Source organism: Dermacentor albipictus, chromosome 1 (genome assembly GCF_038994185.2).
Source record: "Dermacentor albipictus isolate Rhodes 1998 colony chromosome 1, USDA_Dalb.pri_finalv2, whole genome shotgun sequence".
NCBI classification, from domain to species: Eukaryota; Metazoa; Arthropoda; class Arachnida; order Ixodida; family Ixodidae; genus Dermacentor; species Dermacentor albipictus.
In genome coordinates, this window is record NC_091821.1 from 433,553,585 (window position 1) to 433,572,385 (window position 18,801).

General features: G+C 46.5%; 1 protein-coding gene across 1 annotated transcript in view; it reads left to right on the plus strand.

The window, feature by feature from the left end:
* LOC135908369 (bcl-2-related ovarian killer protein-like) overlaps positions 1-18,801 on the plus strand; it is a 182,488-nt gene that overhangs the window by 152,215 nt on the left and 11,472 nt on the right. Inside the window, exon 2 of the mRNA XM_065440138.2 lies at positions 2,976-3,233. Within this exon, the coding sequence (XP_065296210.1) occupies positions 2,976-3,233 (258 nt within the window). The remainder of the gene's footprint in view (positions 1-2,975; positions 3,234-18,801) is intronic.

Consider the following 18,801-nt stretch of genomic DNA (forward strand, 5'->3'; position numbering starts at 1 on the left):
AATTCGACGAAACAAGTCAATGAAAGCACATATATCATGACATACATAAACATTTCAGAAACGCCCAATGCAGAAACTTGAAAGACATCCCACGTACACGCGATACCCAAGAAGCAACGGTGCCAGTATATATAGCCACGATACTGTGTGCCTCTAAACCGCCTAGGGAGCAGCTGTGCTTCTTTCAGAATTACGACTCCCATGCTCCTTCATACGAGATGTGCCTCTCTGATATTAACAGAATACCTTAATCAACACAAAACTGTTAATTCAGAATAGTGAGAGAAAAAAGTTAATGGCGTAAATTTTCACAATTAGCATGCCATTCTGAGTGCTGGAGCGACTTCGCACACTGCCGGCGTTCGCGGCCAAAAAGTAGTGCGTTAGTTACAGTAAGCAAGAAAAATGTAAGTGCGTCTGCTTCATAGCAAAATTAAATTTTTGCGATATAGTGGTAGCGTAGCAACAAATTATTACGTGTGAGCATGACCCGCAGCAGCCGACGTAACACCGAAAAATGCGCAGTCATACATATTATACACCGCACTACTTGCTCCGCGTCCAAGCAATATCTCTCGGTTGTGAAAAGGAGCTACATAGCTGATCTGTCGAGTGAATGCTTAAACTCGGAGCGAGCAGGCATGCGTCTAAATCAGTGTCTCGGATAGAGCGTAATGTTAATGCAATATCGGAAGCAATCACGTGACCAAAACCTATATGCGCGATAACAATTCGATGCACATTGCTCAATAAGAAGCTTTATTTACAGTACGCATACTTATGTCCTACCGTTTTTCTTCGGGTGAAAATATCCGTTCGCAGATACATAAAAACAGTTGCTTGCACTCCTGTCTTTCTCACTGGCAACACAGCACCGCAACGAACTTGGGGTACGCCATACATGTGCGACTAGCACGGACGTCGTCGCTCGAACAGTGGCTGCTGTTGCCATTGCTACGCGGTCCTTTCAAACATTACACCAGACGTTGTCAGCATGTACCCAAAAGGACATAAAAGTCGCATTTCACGTACTGAACAACACAAGCCAGGGTCACGCAGCACGAAAACACAGTCAGAACCTGAGCCGACATCACGAGCCAGTGAGCAGCTTCGAGGTATACCTAAGCCTTTTTCCGCACTTGAAAACGTTGCTCTTGCATTCATCGCTGTCAGCAAAGTGATCAGAGCAAACGTACTTGAAGCTGAGAAACAGCGAGCTTCAGGCATGCCTATAACACTTTCTGGAAGGAAATACGGGAAACAAATTGATGAAACGCTGTCACGGAACGACACTTCACAAATGTAAATAAACCGTCAGCCATGAGCACTCCCGACTCCGCCGAATGCGCCCGGTCGCTGGCGAGGCGCACAGCCTCATGGGAAGCGCCACGTGACCAAGCTATTTCGGCGGAGGGGAGTTTTTAAAACTCCCTGTCGGAGTTTCACGGGAGAACAAGATTTTTAAGCGGAGTAAAATCGCGTCATGTCGCTCTAATACTCCCGCAGCCAGCCAGCGGAGTGAAACGAGGGAATGGCGCTGTTTTGCTCCCATACATCGGAGTAAATACTTGAGGAGGGGAGGTTTTAGGGTACATCACCTGTTAAAAACTCCCAGGTGGGTTTATTTTCGTTTACAGTGTACTGCCGATTGCAGTAACAGCAGCTTAATAAACCACTTTCCTCGGTCGACTCTCGTTCAAGCCAGGTACCACGGCAGCCGCACTGGTTGTTTCTTACCTGAAGGCCTCTAATTACGAGTCGCGCTCAAACTTCCAGTCTTGAAAAGCCCATGCGATCTCTTCCTTGACTCTCAACTTTCGTGACCAGCCTATGAAACAGGGATGCTGGCATTTCTCTTTCAGTGCGCCTACTTCCTTCTTGAATTTCCCAGTATTCACCACAATCATCATCAGCTTATTTTTATGTCCACTGCAGAAAACGAAGGTGATCGCGGTTAAGACCAATTACTCCTGTCTTGCGCTAGCTGATTACAGCTTGCACATGTAAATTTCCTAATTTCAACACTCCGACTAATTATATGCCGTTCTCGACTGCGCTTCCCCTCCTTTGGCACGCATTCTGTAACTCTAAAGATCTACCGGTTATCTACCCTCCTCATTACATGACCTCATTACATGACCTCATTACATGATCATTACATGATCAGACAGGACGGTGCCTGAATGATCGAGCCAGGGAACACGAACAAAAGTTAACGAAAGATGAATTGGCAGACTTGCCTGCGCACTGCAATGCCTGTCGCATTGCGCCTCTGTTTAAGAAGATAAAGATTCTGGGGAGAAGCCATGACCAGACTGCACGCGAACTGATGGAGGCTTATCACATAAAAGAGAAAGGTCAAGACTGTGTTAGTGACACCTCTATTAGATTGTTTCAATCGGAAATAGATTTTTTTATAATTGGTTGCCACGCTAGGCTGATGAGTGTTCTTGTTTGCTGCGATCAGCGCATGTTCTATATGCTTATTGATGCCCACGGGCTGCCATGAATAAAACAGTTGAAAGTTACCGCCCGTGCTGTTTATGTGTGCTCTCCCTCTGTCCCCGTCTTTATTTGCGGTCAATATGCAGTAAACACCAACTAGGCCAAAGTGAAGTTCTTCTGAAGGATGCTGTAAATTCGTAGCGATCGGCTTAACTTTTTTTAGCTATTTCGGACCTTCGCCGTCCTTGGCTACTAGGTATCTACTAGGTTATATGTAGTTATCGCTGGGTGGGGATCGACTACTCAGCGTGTCGGTGCTGCATTTAGTCTACCCGCGCCGGAGCGAGCCCAGCACGACAAAGCTGCGGCAGCGAGAGAAGCGCTTAAAATAAGTGCGCAAATAAGCACAAACACGTCAGAAATAAGCGCATTTTCTAATGTCACCTGCAAGCGAAACCCAGCCAACTGTCCGCACTCTTGTGTTTTCGATTGCGTCCCAACCTTGCCCCGTCTCTCCTTTCGCATGGCAGACGGTGACGGGCAACATCGGCGTTCACGCGCTGCCCTCGGAGACGGCCGTGCAGAACGTGTTCGAGGCGGTGGCCCGCGAGCTGTTCCGCAACGACATCTCGTGGGGCCGCATCGTAGCCCTCTACTCGGTCTCCGGCGGGCTCGCCGTCGACTGCGTCAAGCTGGGCCACCCCGAGTACGTGCTAGGCCTCGTTCAAGCCCTGGGCCTGTTCGTCGAGAGAGACCTGGCCACGTGGATCAGTCAGCAGGGCGGATGGGTGAGTGGGACCTTCTTTCTCTATCTATCGTTCCCCATCCCTGGGCACTTATTCGGCAGTTTCAGAGGCTGAATTAAACAAAACATTTTGAAACTTTTCTTTTGTAAAAGCTGTTTGTCATTGGTAGCCTGCCTTGCTAATAAAATGTCCGTCATCATGATTGGAGGACATAAGCTCCTACCATCCGTTATTGAGTAAGTACTTTTTTTGTGAATGCGAGACCAGCAGCCTGCATTCACAAGGCTTTTGTTCGTAAGTGCTTTTTCATAGGTCAGCCGCCTTCACTAATATTATTATGATAGAGAAAAATTTTCTCTCACGAACGAATATAGCGTAGGAAGCTTTTGTGAACACAGGATCAGCTTTTTTTTGTTACTATTTTGACATCAACGAAATGACGTGAAATACGGCGCCGGCTACATTGATTCCTTTCTATTGTTCCTAAATAAATGTCACATTGTATCATAGTATAATGAAAGTACCGCCTGACAATCAAAGCAATAGTGGGAATAATGGTTACCACATTTACAAAAGACAAATTAAGTGAAATTCTAGGGTTTTACAAAATAATTAGTACAATGGCACTACCAGGTATGGCGTTAGGCTGCTGAGCACGAGGTCGCGGGATCAAATCCTGGCCACGGCGGCCGCATTTCGATGGGGGCGAAATGCGAAAACACCCGTGGTACTTAGATTTAGGTGCACGTTAAAGAACCCCAGGGGGTCGAAATTTCCAGAGTCTTCCACTACGGCGTGCCTCATAATCAGAAAGTGGTTTCGGCACGTAACCCCCCCCCCTCCCCCCCCAAAAAACAAAGAAACTACCAGGTAATAGCCTCGCCAACAGTGCAAATGCGAGCAATAGTAAAATGTCAGCCATACAACACGTGTATCCGCTCATGGCCACAACGGGATTAGACAGGATATGCGCAGTGAGCGATTACACCTAACAAAAGATAGCCTATTGTTTTGTATACACTTTTTAAAATAACTTTTTTTATTCAGATAGCGCGTTTTCGACATGAACCCTTCGTTATCGCGGATGTCAGTCAGTATCAGTCCGTATGTATATAACACTGTGTCTCATACTCCTTCATTATTGTGGCAGCACTCACACTGTGGCTTTATTTTATCTCGCTGCATCTTTAGTATTGCCTACTGAACGATGCTCCAGGCTTTCTGCGCTACTGCGGTATCCCATGTGTCCCAACTTACGTAAGCCATACCGCTCAACGAAAAAAAAATTATTTAAAACACAAGGTGCAAGACATAATTATAAGACTTACGGTGTTCGCTCATCAGAGTTTTGAGAAGCTAACACCCTAGGTCTTAAAATCGTATCGTGTACCGTATTGTTTAAATATTTTTTTTTTGCTTACGTTCGCCGGGACACATTATATTAAGAAATGATTCGCTTGAGTCGCATTGTGTTCACTTTCATTACAAGGTACTAGTGCCCCTGATGTGCGTGGACACTGTCGCGCATTCAGGCTGGTTACCTGGCCCCATCAAGGAGACTTCTCGAAATATGGTTAAACGTGCCGGTATGCATCGTAACCGACTGACTAAGCTGACCCTTAAATTTCGTAGGCAACTTCAAGAAGTTAAGCCGATAACACGGCATGACTTGATCACGCGGTTAACTTTGCTTGCCCTTAGTGCGGAGAGAGAGAGAGAGGAGTAAATTTAATAGAAAAGAACACGGTAGCGTAGGTAGCTCTTCCACTGCGCAGTGGGTGGTCCCCAGAGTCCAGGAGTCCAGTGGCCTTAGCTGCCCATCTCGCTCGGTTCACCAGGTTGAGCTGGTCCGTCGAGTCGGAGCTGGACGGCTCCCATTGCCGTGTGGTGGGATGTGTTATGGGTGTGAGCTGTGGTGTGCTTGCGCAAGCCCATACAATGTGGTAAAGCGTTGGGCATTGATCGCAGTGCGGGTATCTATAGGAATACTGCGCAGGGTGTACGGCGTGGTAACGAGTCGTGTGTGGATTTGTGTTTGTTTGGAGTTTCCGCTATATTACGGCATCCTCCCGCGTCAGAGCATTATGAGTTGGCGGTAGTGTTCTTTGTGAAAGGCGATAGTGTTGTAGGATGTGTGTGTAGGTTAATGGTATGGGCTCGGGGTGGAACTGCCCGCCGTGACCCTTTCGCAGCTCCCGGTGTGCATGCGCTCGGGCGTAGGCGTGTGCCTGCTGATTGCCGCGTAAGGACTCAAGCCTCGGAGTCCGCACGATTTGTATGTATGGCGGGAGCTGGTGCACCCCAATCAGAATGCGATGTGCGGCCCTGGAAATCTTGGCCCTGGAGAAATTTCTGCATGCCGTCTGGGAGTCCGTCAGAACTATGACGCACTCCCAGTGCGGTCTCGTCGTGATGGCTAATGCTATAGCTAGTTCCTTTGCCTCTTCAGTGCTCGCTCTGGAAACCAACGAAGCATTTATTTCTGTCCTGTGATTGTCGACCACGCTGGTGACAAATGCAGTGCTTCTTGATGTGCTGGCCTCGTCTACGTATAAGCTATTGGGGTGGTTCTCACACTTCCTCGCGAGCGCCTGCGCTCGGCCATGTCGCCGTCCGATGTGGAAGGTCGGGTGCATGTTTCTGGGTGCGGATATTCATGGCACTCGGGCTTAACGTGCACGCGATATCTCATCATGCGATGTCTCTCTGCACTCGCCTCTTCCGTTGAACGTGCTTAGGCGTAGTGTGACAAATATATATATATATATATATATATATATATATATATATATATATATATATATATATATATATATATATATATATATATATATATATATATAGTCATATAATGAGAAGCCAACAAACACTGACACCAAGTACAACATCGGCGAAATTGCATGTGCTTCATAAGTGAAATAAAGTAATGATAAATTAATGGAAATTAAAGTGGATGAAAAAACAACTTGCCGCAGGTGGGAACCGAACCCACAACCTTCGCATGTCGCGTGCGATGCTCTACCAATTGAGCTACCGCGGCGGCGTTTCCCCATCCACTTTCTTGGGTATTTATGTGTACTAGTAGAACCCTGGGAGTGTTAGCCAGCGCCCCCACTCACAGACCTTGGCGGCGGACGTGGAACGTCTTTTTTGCCGCAGGCGTCACGAGAACGTGATCTTTTCGGGTGAAGGCAACTGGTCAATAAACCCACATATGCTACCTGAAGGCATCAATGTTGCCGGATTCGAGACCCTCGTTATGTAATAAACGAGAAGAAAGGGGGTTAACCGAGGGACCCGATATTTATTAGTCATATAATGAGAAGCCAACAAACACTGACACCAAGTACAACATAGGGGAAATTGCATGTGCTTAATAAATGAAATAAAGTAATGATAAATTAATGGAAATTAAAGTGGATGAAAAAACAACTTGCCGCAGGTGGGAACCGAACCCACAACCTTCGCATGTCGCGTGCGATGCTCTACCAATTGAGCTACCGCGGCGGCGTTTCCCCATCCACTTTCTTGGGTAGTTACGTGTACTAGTAGAACCCTGGGAGTGTGTATATATATATATATATATATATATATATATATATATATATATATATATATATATATATATATATGTGTGTGTGTGTGTGTGTGTGTGTGTGTGTGTGTGTGTGTGTGTGTTATGAAATGTGTTCTATGGTAGCCTTTTGTATGCCGGTCTTCACACGTCTGACAGGTCTTGCGTTATTCACCTAACGCGCAGTCGGCCAGCGCACTTGATCCTGCTACGGAGACGGAAAACGAGAACAAAGCAATCCGGCATCGCGGACGCCTTCGCGAGCAATACAAGCTCGCGAATATTTTATGACCTTACTGAGGAAGAAGCGAAGAAGCGCCTGTCATCCATACTGCGCCACCCTAAGACGACGTTTGAATGGCAGACGCCGTGCCAAGAGGAAGCATTTGGCGAGCAGGATATTCGGATTATCCTTATCGGCACTGACACAAATGCTGACAGGTTTGAGGCTGGGGCGCGTACACACGCAACCTGTTTGCTGGACCGACAGCTCGCGCGCTGAATATTTCTAAGGTTTTGACAGGTAGGAAGCTATGCGAAGTCAGCGCTGGCAATATCGCTTGCGGGATTGTTCTCTTATGCCTGGCTACGGAATTGAGCAGGTATTCGCGTTACTTTCCGCATTTGGAATAACTTTACACTGGTTAGGCATATGCACTTATCAGGACCCTTTGCTTCCAGTACCTCTAAGTCTGCGCGGCTGTAGTGGTGGGAAATCGCCTTACCAGATGCATTTATGAAGCGAAACACACACACACACACACATGCCCAGAAATACATACGGTACTCTCGAGAAAAAAATGCACACCAAGAACAACACTTGAAGACAACCGAGCATGCTCGTATAAAGTGGTAACGACGTGCTTTCGCCGGCTTAGGTTATTTTCTCCTTGACGATTTCGCGTACAGCTTTCCTTTGTGCGTCACCTAATTTATACTACAGTAAGTCCTTGAGTTGGTTTTGTTGGCTTCTTCATGTCACGATTGTTTTTCGCATTCTATGTTTTACAGTTCCAGTACGTTAACTAGTCTCAAATTTGACTACGCTTGTGGTAGCACGGCTTATTCACGTCCGTGCCATTGAATGTGGCAGTTGTCTTTTGACACTCAATCTGTGTGGGGCGCAGAAACTTACAGAATTAAATTACCCAGAAAAGTTGTCTCCTGAATGGAGCAGTGAATGACCCCCGCGGCTCCCAAGTGCACGTTTCTATAGCGAGTTGCATTCGAATACCTGTAATGGTGGTAAGCGAAGTTTTATTGAAGAGGCGGGCTGACTGTGATGACAATGGTCATCATAAGGGTAACGAAGTGGATGAAGCATATTGGCTTGCTGCTGGCATACTGTCCAAAGCAAGTCTAGTGCCGAGTTTGTAGCTACTGTTAAAAAACTTGTTTTGATTGAAGTTATTACGTAGAATAGCGATCACAAATTCATGATTCCTGGAGTGAAACAGGCGGCATCAAAATCGGCTGACGGAACTATGTCCTAGTGAATAAACGCCGTAATCGCAATTCATAGCACCAGTTGTCGGGAATCATTTGTCGTGATATTTTTGCCGGGCATCATTTTGATGTGTCCCTTACACCGGTTCTAGCCTCTGATGATAACACGGGAGCTAACTGAGGGCTAGCACTGCCGGCTTCCGCTTGGAGCTATGACATTAGTTTCCTTTCTTTGTCAAGGAAATCTGGTACGGCTCCCCGAAGCTCTGTCTCCATGCTCCAAGTTCCAATTGGTGGTCATCTTCTGTATTACCGCATCCTTGACAAACAAATACCATAATCTCGTGCAAGCTGTTGCTTATTATCCTCAGTATAATAAAATCTAGCACGAGTAGGCTCGTGGCTATCCTATAATTGTTGTGAAAAAAAAATCAGTTTTGCATTGATTGTCAATGAAAGTAAGCAAAACATTGATGGTGATATCAAATTATTAGACAGCTATACGAAGTAAGGTAAGTCGTTTCGTCGGCTCCATACTTTGCTGTAAACATTTGTTTACTAACTAAATTAATAAGCACGTTGTACTGCGCGCACAGGCAAACACGAACACATCTCACTCGATGTCCGTGGACGCTGGCTATCAGAACGCTGGCGGGATAAACAGCGGTAGCAGTTGCGAGCGATTTACCCTTCGTGCTGCCTTTTGCTTGAACGCGAACTAGGCGCGTAAGAACAAAGCGCACACGAAGCCATCAGCTACCTCAGGTCGACTAGCCTTCGAACCCAAAATACATTGCCTCCAAGTTAAGACGCGCGCGGTCGCAGCTGGAGTAGAAAAGGAGATGCGCACTAACCTTCCTCTCGGTTTCTTTAACTTCAAATCCAAGTGTACGAGTGTTCTCTCACCGGACGCACCGTAAACGGCCGCCGCGGGCGGTAGTCGAACGTGTGACCTCGTGGTGTGCAGCAACTTGGCACAGCCGCTGTGTCACCACTTTGAATAACTTAGAAAGGTAAAATACAGAAAGAAACATAAAAGTCCGATAAAGTATATGATAGCTATCGCTCTAGCTGGGCTGTAAGTTCTCATAGCATTGCGGGCTTTCAGGTTTGTTCTCCTTGTGTACCAAGAGCAGCTCATCAATTGAATGTACTGCATTGGTAATCGAATACAGAGCCTTGCGGAACTTCCTACATGATGCAACATTGCACTCGAATTGAAAAGTATTTTTTTAGTTTTTTTCCTATGCCGTAAGGTAGCCCTCCGGGAAAAAGAAGGAACAGTGCAACAGCGAAATGCACGTTGCTAAAGGTGCTTGCTTTCTCACAGGTCTTGTGCAAGAGCTTTACAGTCAGGGCCGGCCCAGTGCAAGCTCATGCAAACTCACGTACGCGGAAGTATCGGCACAGGCAAGTGTCTCAGGCAGTATTGGTCATACAGCACAGTTTCAACACGCTCTTACTCAAGCGCCTTCGTTGGCTTTACGCACGCTGACTAGTAATTGCGGGGGAAACGTATGCATATTTCTGTAGCGTCAAGCGCGCCTAGGGAAAGAAATGAAGTTGTCACGTGGGTGTATCCCAGCCATCGAGTGATACTTTAGTGGAATCTGCACAAGGGGCTGCACTACGATTCCTGCTCCGCTGGAAACGACAGGTGCATCGGGTGACGGACGGCTGAGGAAGCGATAATCGGGCGCATGCGCTTTAAGGCTGCACTTGCGCAAGTCCTGTACCGTGACGGGCAAGCAGAGAGATCGAATGAAAGACTCCGCTCCTTTTCCTCCTCCTGTGCAGTAGATCGTGGCGTATCGTGCACGAGGTCGTCGATGAGAAAACAAAGCTTCCCGATTACTTTTTCCTCGGTCGAAACACACGTGTGACAGCCCTCTAGCCGAGCGTGCTGTAGCGAGCTGGCGCTGCATCCAAAAAGCGTGTTCATGTTTTCGCCGCTCGGTACGGAGCTGTGACTTTAAGAGGAAGTTTCTCTTCAGAAGCTCCCTATATATTAACCCATGGCAACAGAGAAATCATTTCTTCGCTCGGCATCTACTGCACCGAATTGGCTGAAGCTCCTGCATTGAAAAGAATGCGTTGAAATCTACCGAGTGTAGGGAACTGACATTTTAATAAGCCATCATTGTAAAAGGAGAAAGAGAGGAAGGTTTTTTGATGAATCGCAGAGATGTTGACCTGAGGTAATATCCTCTATCCTGCTACGCTGCTCACAGGAGAGGGGAAGAGGAGAAGAAAGAAGGGTATAAGGGGTGATGATGAGGATAGGCACAAGGATCTACATCTGCATAGGCACTAGGATGCGATTATACGGGTACGTGCACGTTCGTGTCGGAAGGGACCGTTTACTGTGTTGAATCTAGGCCTACGTTATTTAAGTATTCTAAGAGTGCTTTGATGGCTCGCTTTGTTAATATTATGCCGAGCCATGGGCCCAGTTTTACGTTTTCAGTTCAGCGGCCTGTTATTAAATGGCGCCAACGAGCAAGCCTGCCGTTCACGGTCATACTTGAGACGGGCAGCATGTGTGTGTTCCACTGTTTCAGGTACAGGAAACGCGCAGCAGATCTAGTGAGTCCGTGCGTCGGATGTGATGTAAATATTGTCGCGTAAGGGCAACATCACTAGTCTAAGTCTGTGTAGGAGGCTCGCGTGGCTACGTTGGATGCCACACGGCACCAGAAATGTTTTATAGGAATCAAGCCTATAGAAACGTTTGTGACGATTTTATAGTTAGGCTCAATGCTTGCTAGTGCTTTCCGCATAGCCTCTGTAGAAAGCAATTGCAGCCTGCCCTTGAGAATTGTATGTACTGTACAGGAAGTACTTATAGTGGCTCAAGAATTTTCCGCACTTCGACGCCGAGGTGAGACAGCGCCGCATTTGAAATACCGTCAGGGTCAATTGTCAGGCCAGCTGTTTCGAAGCTGCGAGAGCAGCGCCCAACTCTGACATTGTGAAGAGCACGTCGAGACGATCACCAGAAGAAAGTGGTGTACATCTGGTTTTAACAGGTAGCGTTGTAGAGATAGGCCTACAACCAATTTGCAAAATGCACGAGCAATTGCCACTTCAATACGGCGCATGTGCTTGGCGCATTAAAGCCTGCACGGCTGCTGCACCATAAAAATCCCGAATCACCATCATCAACTCGGCTTTGGTGGAGAGCCACTGCTCAAGTAGGATGGTTTCGTACGAGGAGGAAGCGAAGACTCGGCCCAGTTTTGACATATGTTAGAGAGCAACTTTCGCTGGTCTAAAGATCTACGAAAAGTCCTCTAGTGTTTCCTATCTAACTTCTGATGGCTTCGTTTTAGTTACCGCTGGGTCCCACGACAGAGGATTAGATCGGAATTAGATTTGGTCTACCGGTACTTTCCATCTGCTCGTCAGCGTACAGCACGAAGCATTTTAGCAGCTTGTGCCGGAAGAAGAGTGCATGTCCATTGGTGATCTACACACAAATATAGCGATAAACTTCGTCATGCCTTTCACTGAAGACTTCTTCGAGTTCACATGGTGAGTTAATGTCTATGCAGGACTCTTAAAGATACGTTTTGTAAGCAGGCCAGTCTGTGCAGCGCGCGCGAGGCGTAGAGCGAATGAACCGCCTAAACTGGACATTTTGCCACTCCCGGAGGTTTACGTGCTGTGCATCAGCTGGCTGAATACAGGTGGTGCGCTATACATTAAGGTGAGGTGCAGGCAATCGCTGTATAATGTACCACAGAGAAACGTACGCAGGGGCACCATCTTTGATCACTACCGAGCTACGGCTGTGCCTGAAACCTGCCAAGTCCTCTGCCCGGCAATTCATTGCTAGCACTTCTCCACTGCGGATGATGGGCGTTAAAGTTATTAACTACTATGTGAGGTTCCTGCAGCTTTGTAGGGTTGATGACAGGTACGGGCGGCGAAACTTTTTTTTTTTTTTTTGTGGTAGGCGCCAATGACAGAAAATGCACGACGCTTTAACTTCAGAATCAGTCACACAGGCATAGTCTGTCGTGTGGGTCAAGCACATGTCAGACATATGTTACCTCGCGACGTATAGAGCATAGTAATTTCCTGGTAGAATCAGTTTCTCGGGGCTAAAGTCGAACGTAACCGGGCAACTGGGACAAAGCGGTAATATTCTGTTCCCAGATAACTATTACATGAAACTCGTACTTGACTGAACATATGCTGTCAAAAGTCAAACGAGCAAACACGCAGACTTCTTGCATACTATTGAATGTTAGGAAAGTGATGTATGCATTGTTCAGGGGATGTGCTTCCTGCCTAATGTGCCGTGGTCGTCTACTGTAAAGCCGCCAGAAGCGGCTCCAAAGCGTCTAAAAAACGGACTATTGTCGTCACACTTGTTTTTTTTTAGGCCAGCAATCCGCTAGAACAGGTCGGTAAAAAGTTGCTTCAGTGTTACCTTCACATTCGCGGATTCTTTTCAACCAGTGGCGGCCCCATTGTAAGAAGGGACCGTGCCTGCGTGTGGCTGGCATCGGCAGGTCTTGGTGTTACAAGATGCCAGCCAGCTTCTGGACTCGATGTAGGTGAGGCAACCCGTAATTCACTATTGTTGGTAGAAAGCGGTACAGCAGGAGACGTTGGCTGATTTCTTGTTAACTGAATCCGATGACAAGGCAGAGTCTGCGGCTTGGAAAGACATGGATGAGCACAGCTATTTGACTTGTCATGTCAGCGCCGTGAACGATGTTTCCATTTGTGAACGGAATAGGCCGTCTGTATGTGAGTAGAGTGGTCCCTCACCATCTACCTCAGCATACGCCTTTCTTCTGTGATTTTCAGGCAAACTTTCGGGTTGCCTCGAATGTCCAGAGCAAATGGTGCACTTCATTTAAAAATGAACTTTTCGTTGGCAGACTGTTAACTATAAGTTGTAAACTCACAGACCAAATTTACCCGCTTTAGATGCTCTAAAAGGAGCAGTTTGCAGGGCTGCGGTATCTATTTTGGCACAGAGTTACGGATTTGTAAACCTTGCATGTAAAACTTTTTTAAACGTACTGATGTCCAGCCCGTTCTCTATGAAAAGTCGCAGTCTCACCCGTAAGGCGAAACATTGAAAGCAATAGGAAAGTATTAGACAATTACAGACCTATGTTTCGTAGTTGTATCGGTCGTAAAAATTGCAGTAGTAACGTTCGCTTACTAACTAAAGAAGAAATGAACAAGCACGGTGGCACGCTCGCGCATACAGACAAGAACAGTTCTCATTCTGTGACCGCGAGCACTCGCTCTCACAAGGCTGGCATGATGAAGCGCACAAGCAGATGGAAACAAACGCTTTGCGCTGCTGCTCGTTTCGCCGAGTCTCCGAAACTGATGGCATCTTCGGATGACCGCAGATTACATCTAGGGTACCGCCTGCAGGGGGCCGCGTACACTCTCAGCCGCCTGGACAGCCACGCATAGAGATGCAGATGTGAGATAGGCTAAGGAGTGGGCCTCCCTGCAGCGCTAATGTATCGCAAGAAAGCCGTGTGTACTAGGCCACTTTAACCATGCGCAGCTATGCGCAGCCACTGCCGGGCTAGAGGGGGACACGCGCTCTTCTCTCCTAGAGAGCGCTTGACCACGTGACCTCAAATGTGGGGGGCGCGCATCAAGCCACCCTTCTTCTCGGCTCCCACTCGCATGCTTTTCGCCGCACGCGCAGCATATGGCGCGCTGCGGCCGCTCATTCTTATCGAACGTTGACTTTATACGGAACATCATGGCGACGGCAAGGACGAAAATTCGCCTGGAGTGTGAATATGATTGCTATCGCAATAAATTCATGATGCCCTTATGCAGGGGCACATACAGATGTACCGTTCACATTGTCAGTGTCTAGGAAGCAGGTAATTAACAGGCGTAGAACACCTTTCTTGTCTAATCCGGGCCTCGCTCGCATGCGGAAGACCCCTCTTTTATAGGCCACGAAGTGACGCCTTTCCACTCTCACTTCGTAAGGCACAAATCAGGTAGACGGATCAGTAGTAGCCAGTTATTACGCGATACAGGACATCAGTCTGTTCGCTACAGCTACTGCTTTGATCACACAGATTTGATGAGGAGTTTTATAGAGTGTCCGGAAACGGTTGCGGATTGCGTCCTTAGTGTGCGGAATGTTCTTTTAGAGCTCTTAATTTTGAGGAATAGTTTTCCTAAGTGAGTAGCAGCGTCCAGTTTACTACTTCACACTGGGCAGTGAGAACGTCATATCCCGCTCGTATCTGCTGTAGAACTTCCGTTTTTGTGATGAGTGCAAAGTATGGCGTGCGGGAATGTTGAAGGTGAAAATACCGGCGTGCTATGAGTTTCGCGATCGTGTTAGAATGGGTGAAGTAGGTGCCATAATTGATGTAGACAGAAAAGAGCAGGAAATAAGCTTATCACGTGAAGCTAGATTCGCTAAAGCAGGCACAACCTGAATACTGTAATGCGCGACTGTCGCCGCCCTCATGCTGCCGAAAGCAAAAGAGATCACCGATAAGACTAACCAACCATCAAACACCGAAAAATGCAGCTGGATGTATCTGCATTTCTCCTGCTCTGCTTGTGTGTACAGTGTTCCCGCGATACCGCACTTCAACATCTTTATGCCCTACCTTCGCCAACTACCCCCTGAGCGCACGGCTGCGTAAAGACAAGTAAATTTGGCAGTGAAAGGTCCGCGTTGGTAAAAACGTTTTGGTCCCACTCTTATACTACTCCCAGCTACAGGTGCGGGGTGTACCGGTGGGCCGTCTCCTGAATGTTGTCTTACACGTTTGTAGTGGCATTAGGTTTTGAAAAGTACGCATCTAATTTTTATACAGTACTGACCACCATGCCAGTTTTTATATATTGGTCGTTTTTATGAGGTCAGCCAGCATTGAACAGAATAGGAACTTCAATATCATATAGGTAACTATGCGTCGTAGTGATACATGGCGTAAAATATTACCTGGACCCGCAATTTTTGTTCAGCTGATCCTGCAACTTTTTACACTGGTAGGTGCTACTTCTATACTTGCGAAAAATTGCAAAAATATCGAAACTAGCTCATCGTTTGCTCTCAAAATAAAGCAAAACGTTGAGCTTTATGCTTCTTATAGCGTGAACTTGATGCCTTATAAGTAGAGATGGCATTTAGCCACGAAAGATGCAGGTTTTAGGCGTCTGGAAAGCGCATTTAAATCTTCATTTTAGGTACGACAGGGCTGAAATAGGCACTATAATCTGTTCGCAAACAGTAACCTGCTTTATGCATTGAATATGTGTAGCCAATTTACATGGTAAGAAACTGATGTAGCATTCACTTGTGAGGTCTGAAAGGCCTCAGCCACATTGTTGAAGCACATGAGTATGCACATCCTTACACACAAAGTGTGAGAGGACGGATTGATTGGCCAATTTTATGGGTCCCTTGTAGCAGAATTTATACGAGCCCGAGTCTATTTGTACAGCCACAAAAAAGAGAAAAAGCAGGGCGCTTAATAAGTGGAACGCACAACTACATCCTACAGTATTTTAGGTTTCTTCACATGGGGCTTCTGCCTCACACGAGCACAGCGGAATTTACTGTTGTCAGTCTTTCTACCCCGCAGTATACACTAAACCATTCCCCAATGCAACGAATTTCTCTCTCAAAACGCCATCCGCAATGTAACGCGCAGTTGCGTGTCCACGGCGATAAAAAAAAAGCAACCTCTGGTGATGTTTTCCGGTGGCATTGGCAATCAATGTCAGGTAGACGGCGACATGCTATCAAAAACGTTTACAAAGCAAGCGGCTTTTTGCTACGTCACACGGGCATCTTTGTTGCCATTGGCAACAGCTTATGTAACTGCTGAAGAGCACGCAACCCGGGGGTAAAACAGGCACGAGAAAGCAAACAAAATTCGTAAGAGACTCCAGGTGTTCCATAACAAATTTTCATTTTTTGTTTTCCTTACTAAACATATGCGCAAGACTTACCTAACTTATATTCATTCTGTCTTTTTGATGCTCTGCTGAGAAGGAGGACAGAAAAAAGCACGTGCAGCATAATTTTTGTTTTACACCGCGAAAAAGTGAGCAGTGTGATTTTCCACGAGGATACTGACATTTTATTCTGCCTTCTGTCCCAGAAAACAAATGAAACATAAGGGTAGTAGGTAAGTTTCTTTGCGCAAACATAATCTCAATATTTATTTTTTGTGGAACATAAATACGTTTTACAGACTAAATGCTGTTTGGAAGGTTGCGTTGTAGCTTAAAATAATATATAACCAAGGCATTGGCTGAGGGACCTAAAAGGGCCAGTGCAATCATGAATGTTTTCATTTAATGCAAGCAACTTATTTTCACGAAGAAGCCATCACAAACAATGGAAAAACATTACGCCTGGAACAACAATGTAAGGCTGCCTTACGTTGCCTCGCATATTATCCTTACGTCGCACCAAACGTTGATTTCAATGCATTTGCTTCCTTAGAAGAAACTTTTATTTGAAAGATACATAGCTTGGCCGTCACGGACGCTGTTTGCAAACCCAGAGTAAATATCCACTGAGGAAGGTATCTTAAGTGAAGTGACAAGAAAAACTGACGATGCGGCATAAAAAAGTGCTAGTATCGCATTGTTATTAGGATCTTGAAGGGATCTTGAATTGGACCCTGCTGGCGAAAAGAAAAGAATCGAGCTCCTCCACGATGCAGTAGACGCCAAGGTTGGTGACACAGTAAACAACAGGGTTCAGCCTGTTTCTGTTTTCTCACGGTGTGTTGACAGAAGCGACGCGACGTGGTCAATATATGAGCCGCGAAAGAAAACAAGCTGCAGCTAGGCGGCATACACTGAAAGCAGAGCGAGAGATCTTGACACCCAGTCAGGCGATGTTCGCCAACTCTTGAACCAACACTGCACGCCTACTTTAGAAAATACGCAAGCACTACCATACGCTTCTCGCACGTAACAAGATTGCGCTTGTCGAGTTTGAAGGTTGGCAAACACCTATGATGGGTTTGAATTTTACTTATTTGCACAGTACCGCAAGCTGCAGTGCTGCCCAATCAGGATCAAGTTTGTAAGAAATGGGTTCAGGAAAGTTTATAAAAGAATCGTGTAATGTGCATTCAACAACACTTTGAGGATACATGCATGATTTTTTCCACTTTTGCCTCGCAATTGGAAGTGAAGATTTCTGAAAGAGTTTTGTGCAGGCAGAGTATGACATTACTGTTGGAACGAAAAAGGCACGATGACCTGCGTGGAGCACAATAAATATATGTGGCATCTGCCAAACCTCTTTGGTTATGAAAAATCGACTACGAAAATTTCAGCATGATGATTCTACGGTACACTTGAAGCGAACTTATGGCGAGTTTGCCTAGCATGACAGAAATGGATGATGACGTTTTGTAACTTGTGTAAGTAAGCCGTGCAGTCACGCGCTGGATTCGCTACACTTTGGCTATTTCCTTATTAAAGTACGGGTTCCATACTATGGTAACATACTCTATAGCATGTTATATAATAGTGGAAGCACTATAGGGTCACGTCAACATAAAAAAAAAGCCTTCTTCAAATGACGAAGCTGGCGTCATAGGCATTTTCCTCACGTCAATACACGGAAGGTAATTTGCTTTCTTCGTGCATAGCAGTAATCTTGGTATTATGGTTACGCTCATCAATTAATAAACAAGGAACGTATACGCATTTCTTCAGGCTTCGCCCGTGTGGCGAAAATGAAGCGTTTACAGAAACGCAGCGAAACGAATCGATACGTCATGGCGCATCCAACTCCTGAGAATCGTAGCCGTAATTGGTTTACTTTGCAGGAAGAAGTGTCGCAATAAACTACGCACACATTATATATCACGATCTACACACCCTGTAAAGCGCGGTGGCGCTTTCGACAGCATCAGTCCTGGGTTCGTCCGTAGCGATATTCCCAGTGCTCCAAAAGCAAAGATCACCACTGGAAACTCAATCGTATATTTTCGAGCGAATTTGTTATGGATGACTCACTACAGTCACTACAGATCACGTCATACAGCAGTTCCGTGCACCACCATTTTATGTGGCTGCCACGCCGATTTTTGCTTTCGTTCTTCACGTCGCCTTCAACCTTACTAAAAAAAAACGTGCGCATTTTGCGGTGGTTGAGGGAATCGTCTAGGGATATGGCGAAGATCGCGTGGTGGGGGCCTAACGCAACGGGGGGCCATGCCGAAGTCCAGACGAACGGCAATTTGCAGGCTTTTTCCGTAAAAAACAAGGACCAGGCTACCATGAACGCAATTGTGCGTAACTGCAAATGTGTGCGTAGTTTGGAAAATCGCCCACTGGCGCAAGGAAAATAGCATCGTGTACGAGACGTCTGCTGCGTTCATTAGAGGCTCCATTCACGCAGGCTTTTAGACAGCTCGTGGCGTCGTTAACTGCGACTATGGCAATAACGTCACTAACAAAAGTGCCATAGGTGAATGGCCAGGGTCACCTTTTCACATAGAGATGGTTGTTTGTACCAGCAGAAGATGATGCATGGCTCAGGCACTGTTCCAGTGCACATCTCCCCCCCCACTCCCCCCCCCCACTCCCCCCCCC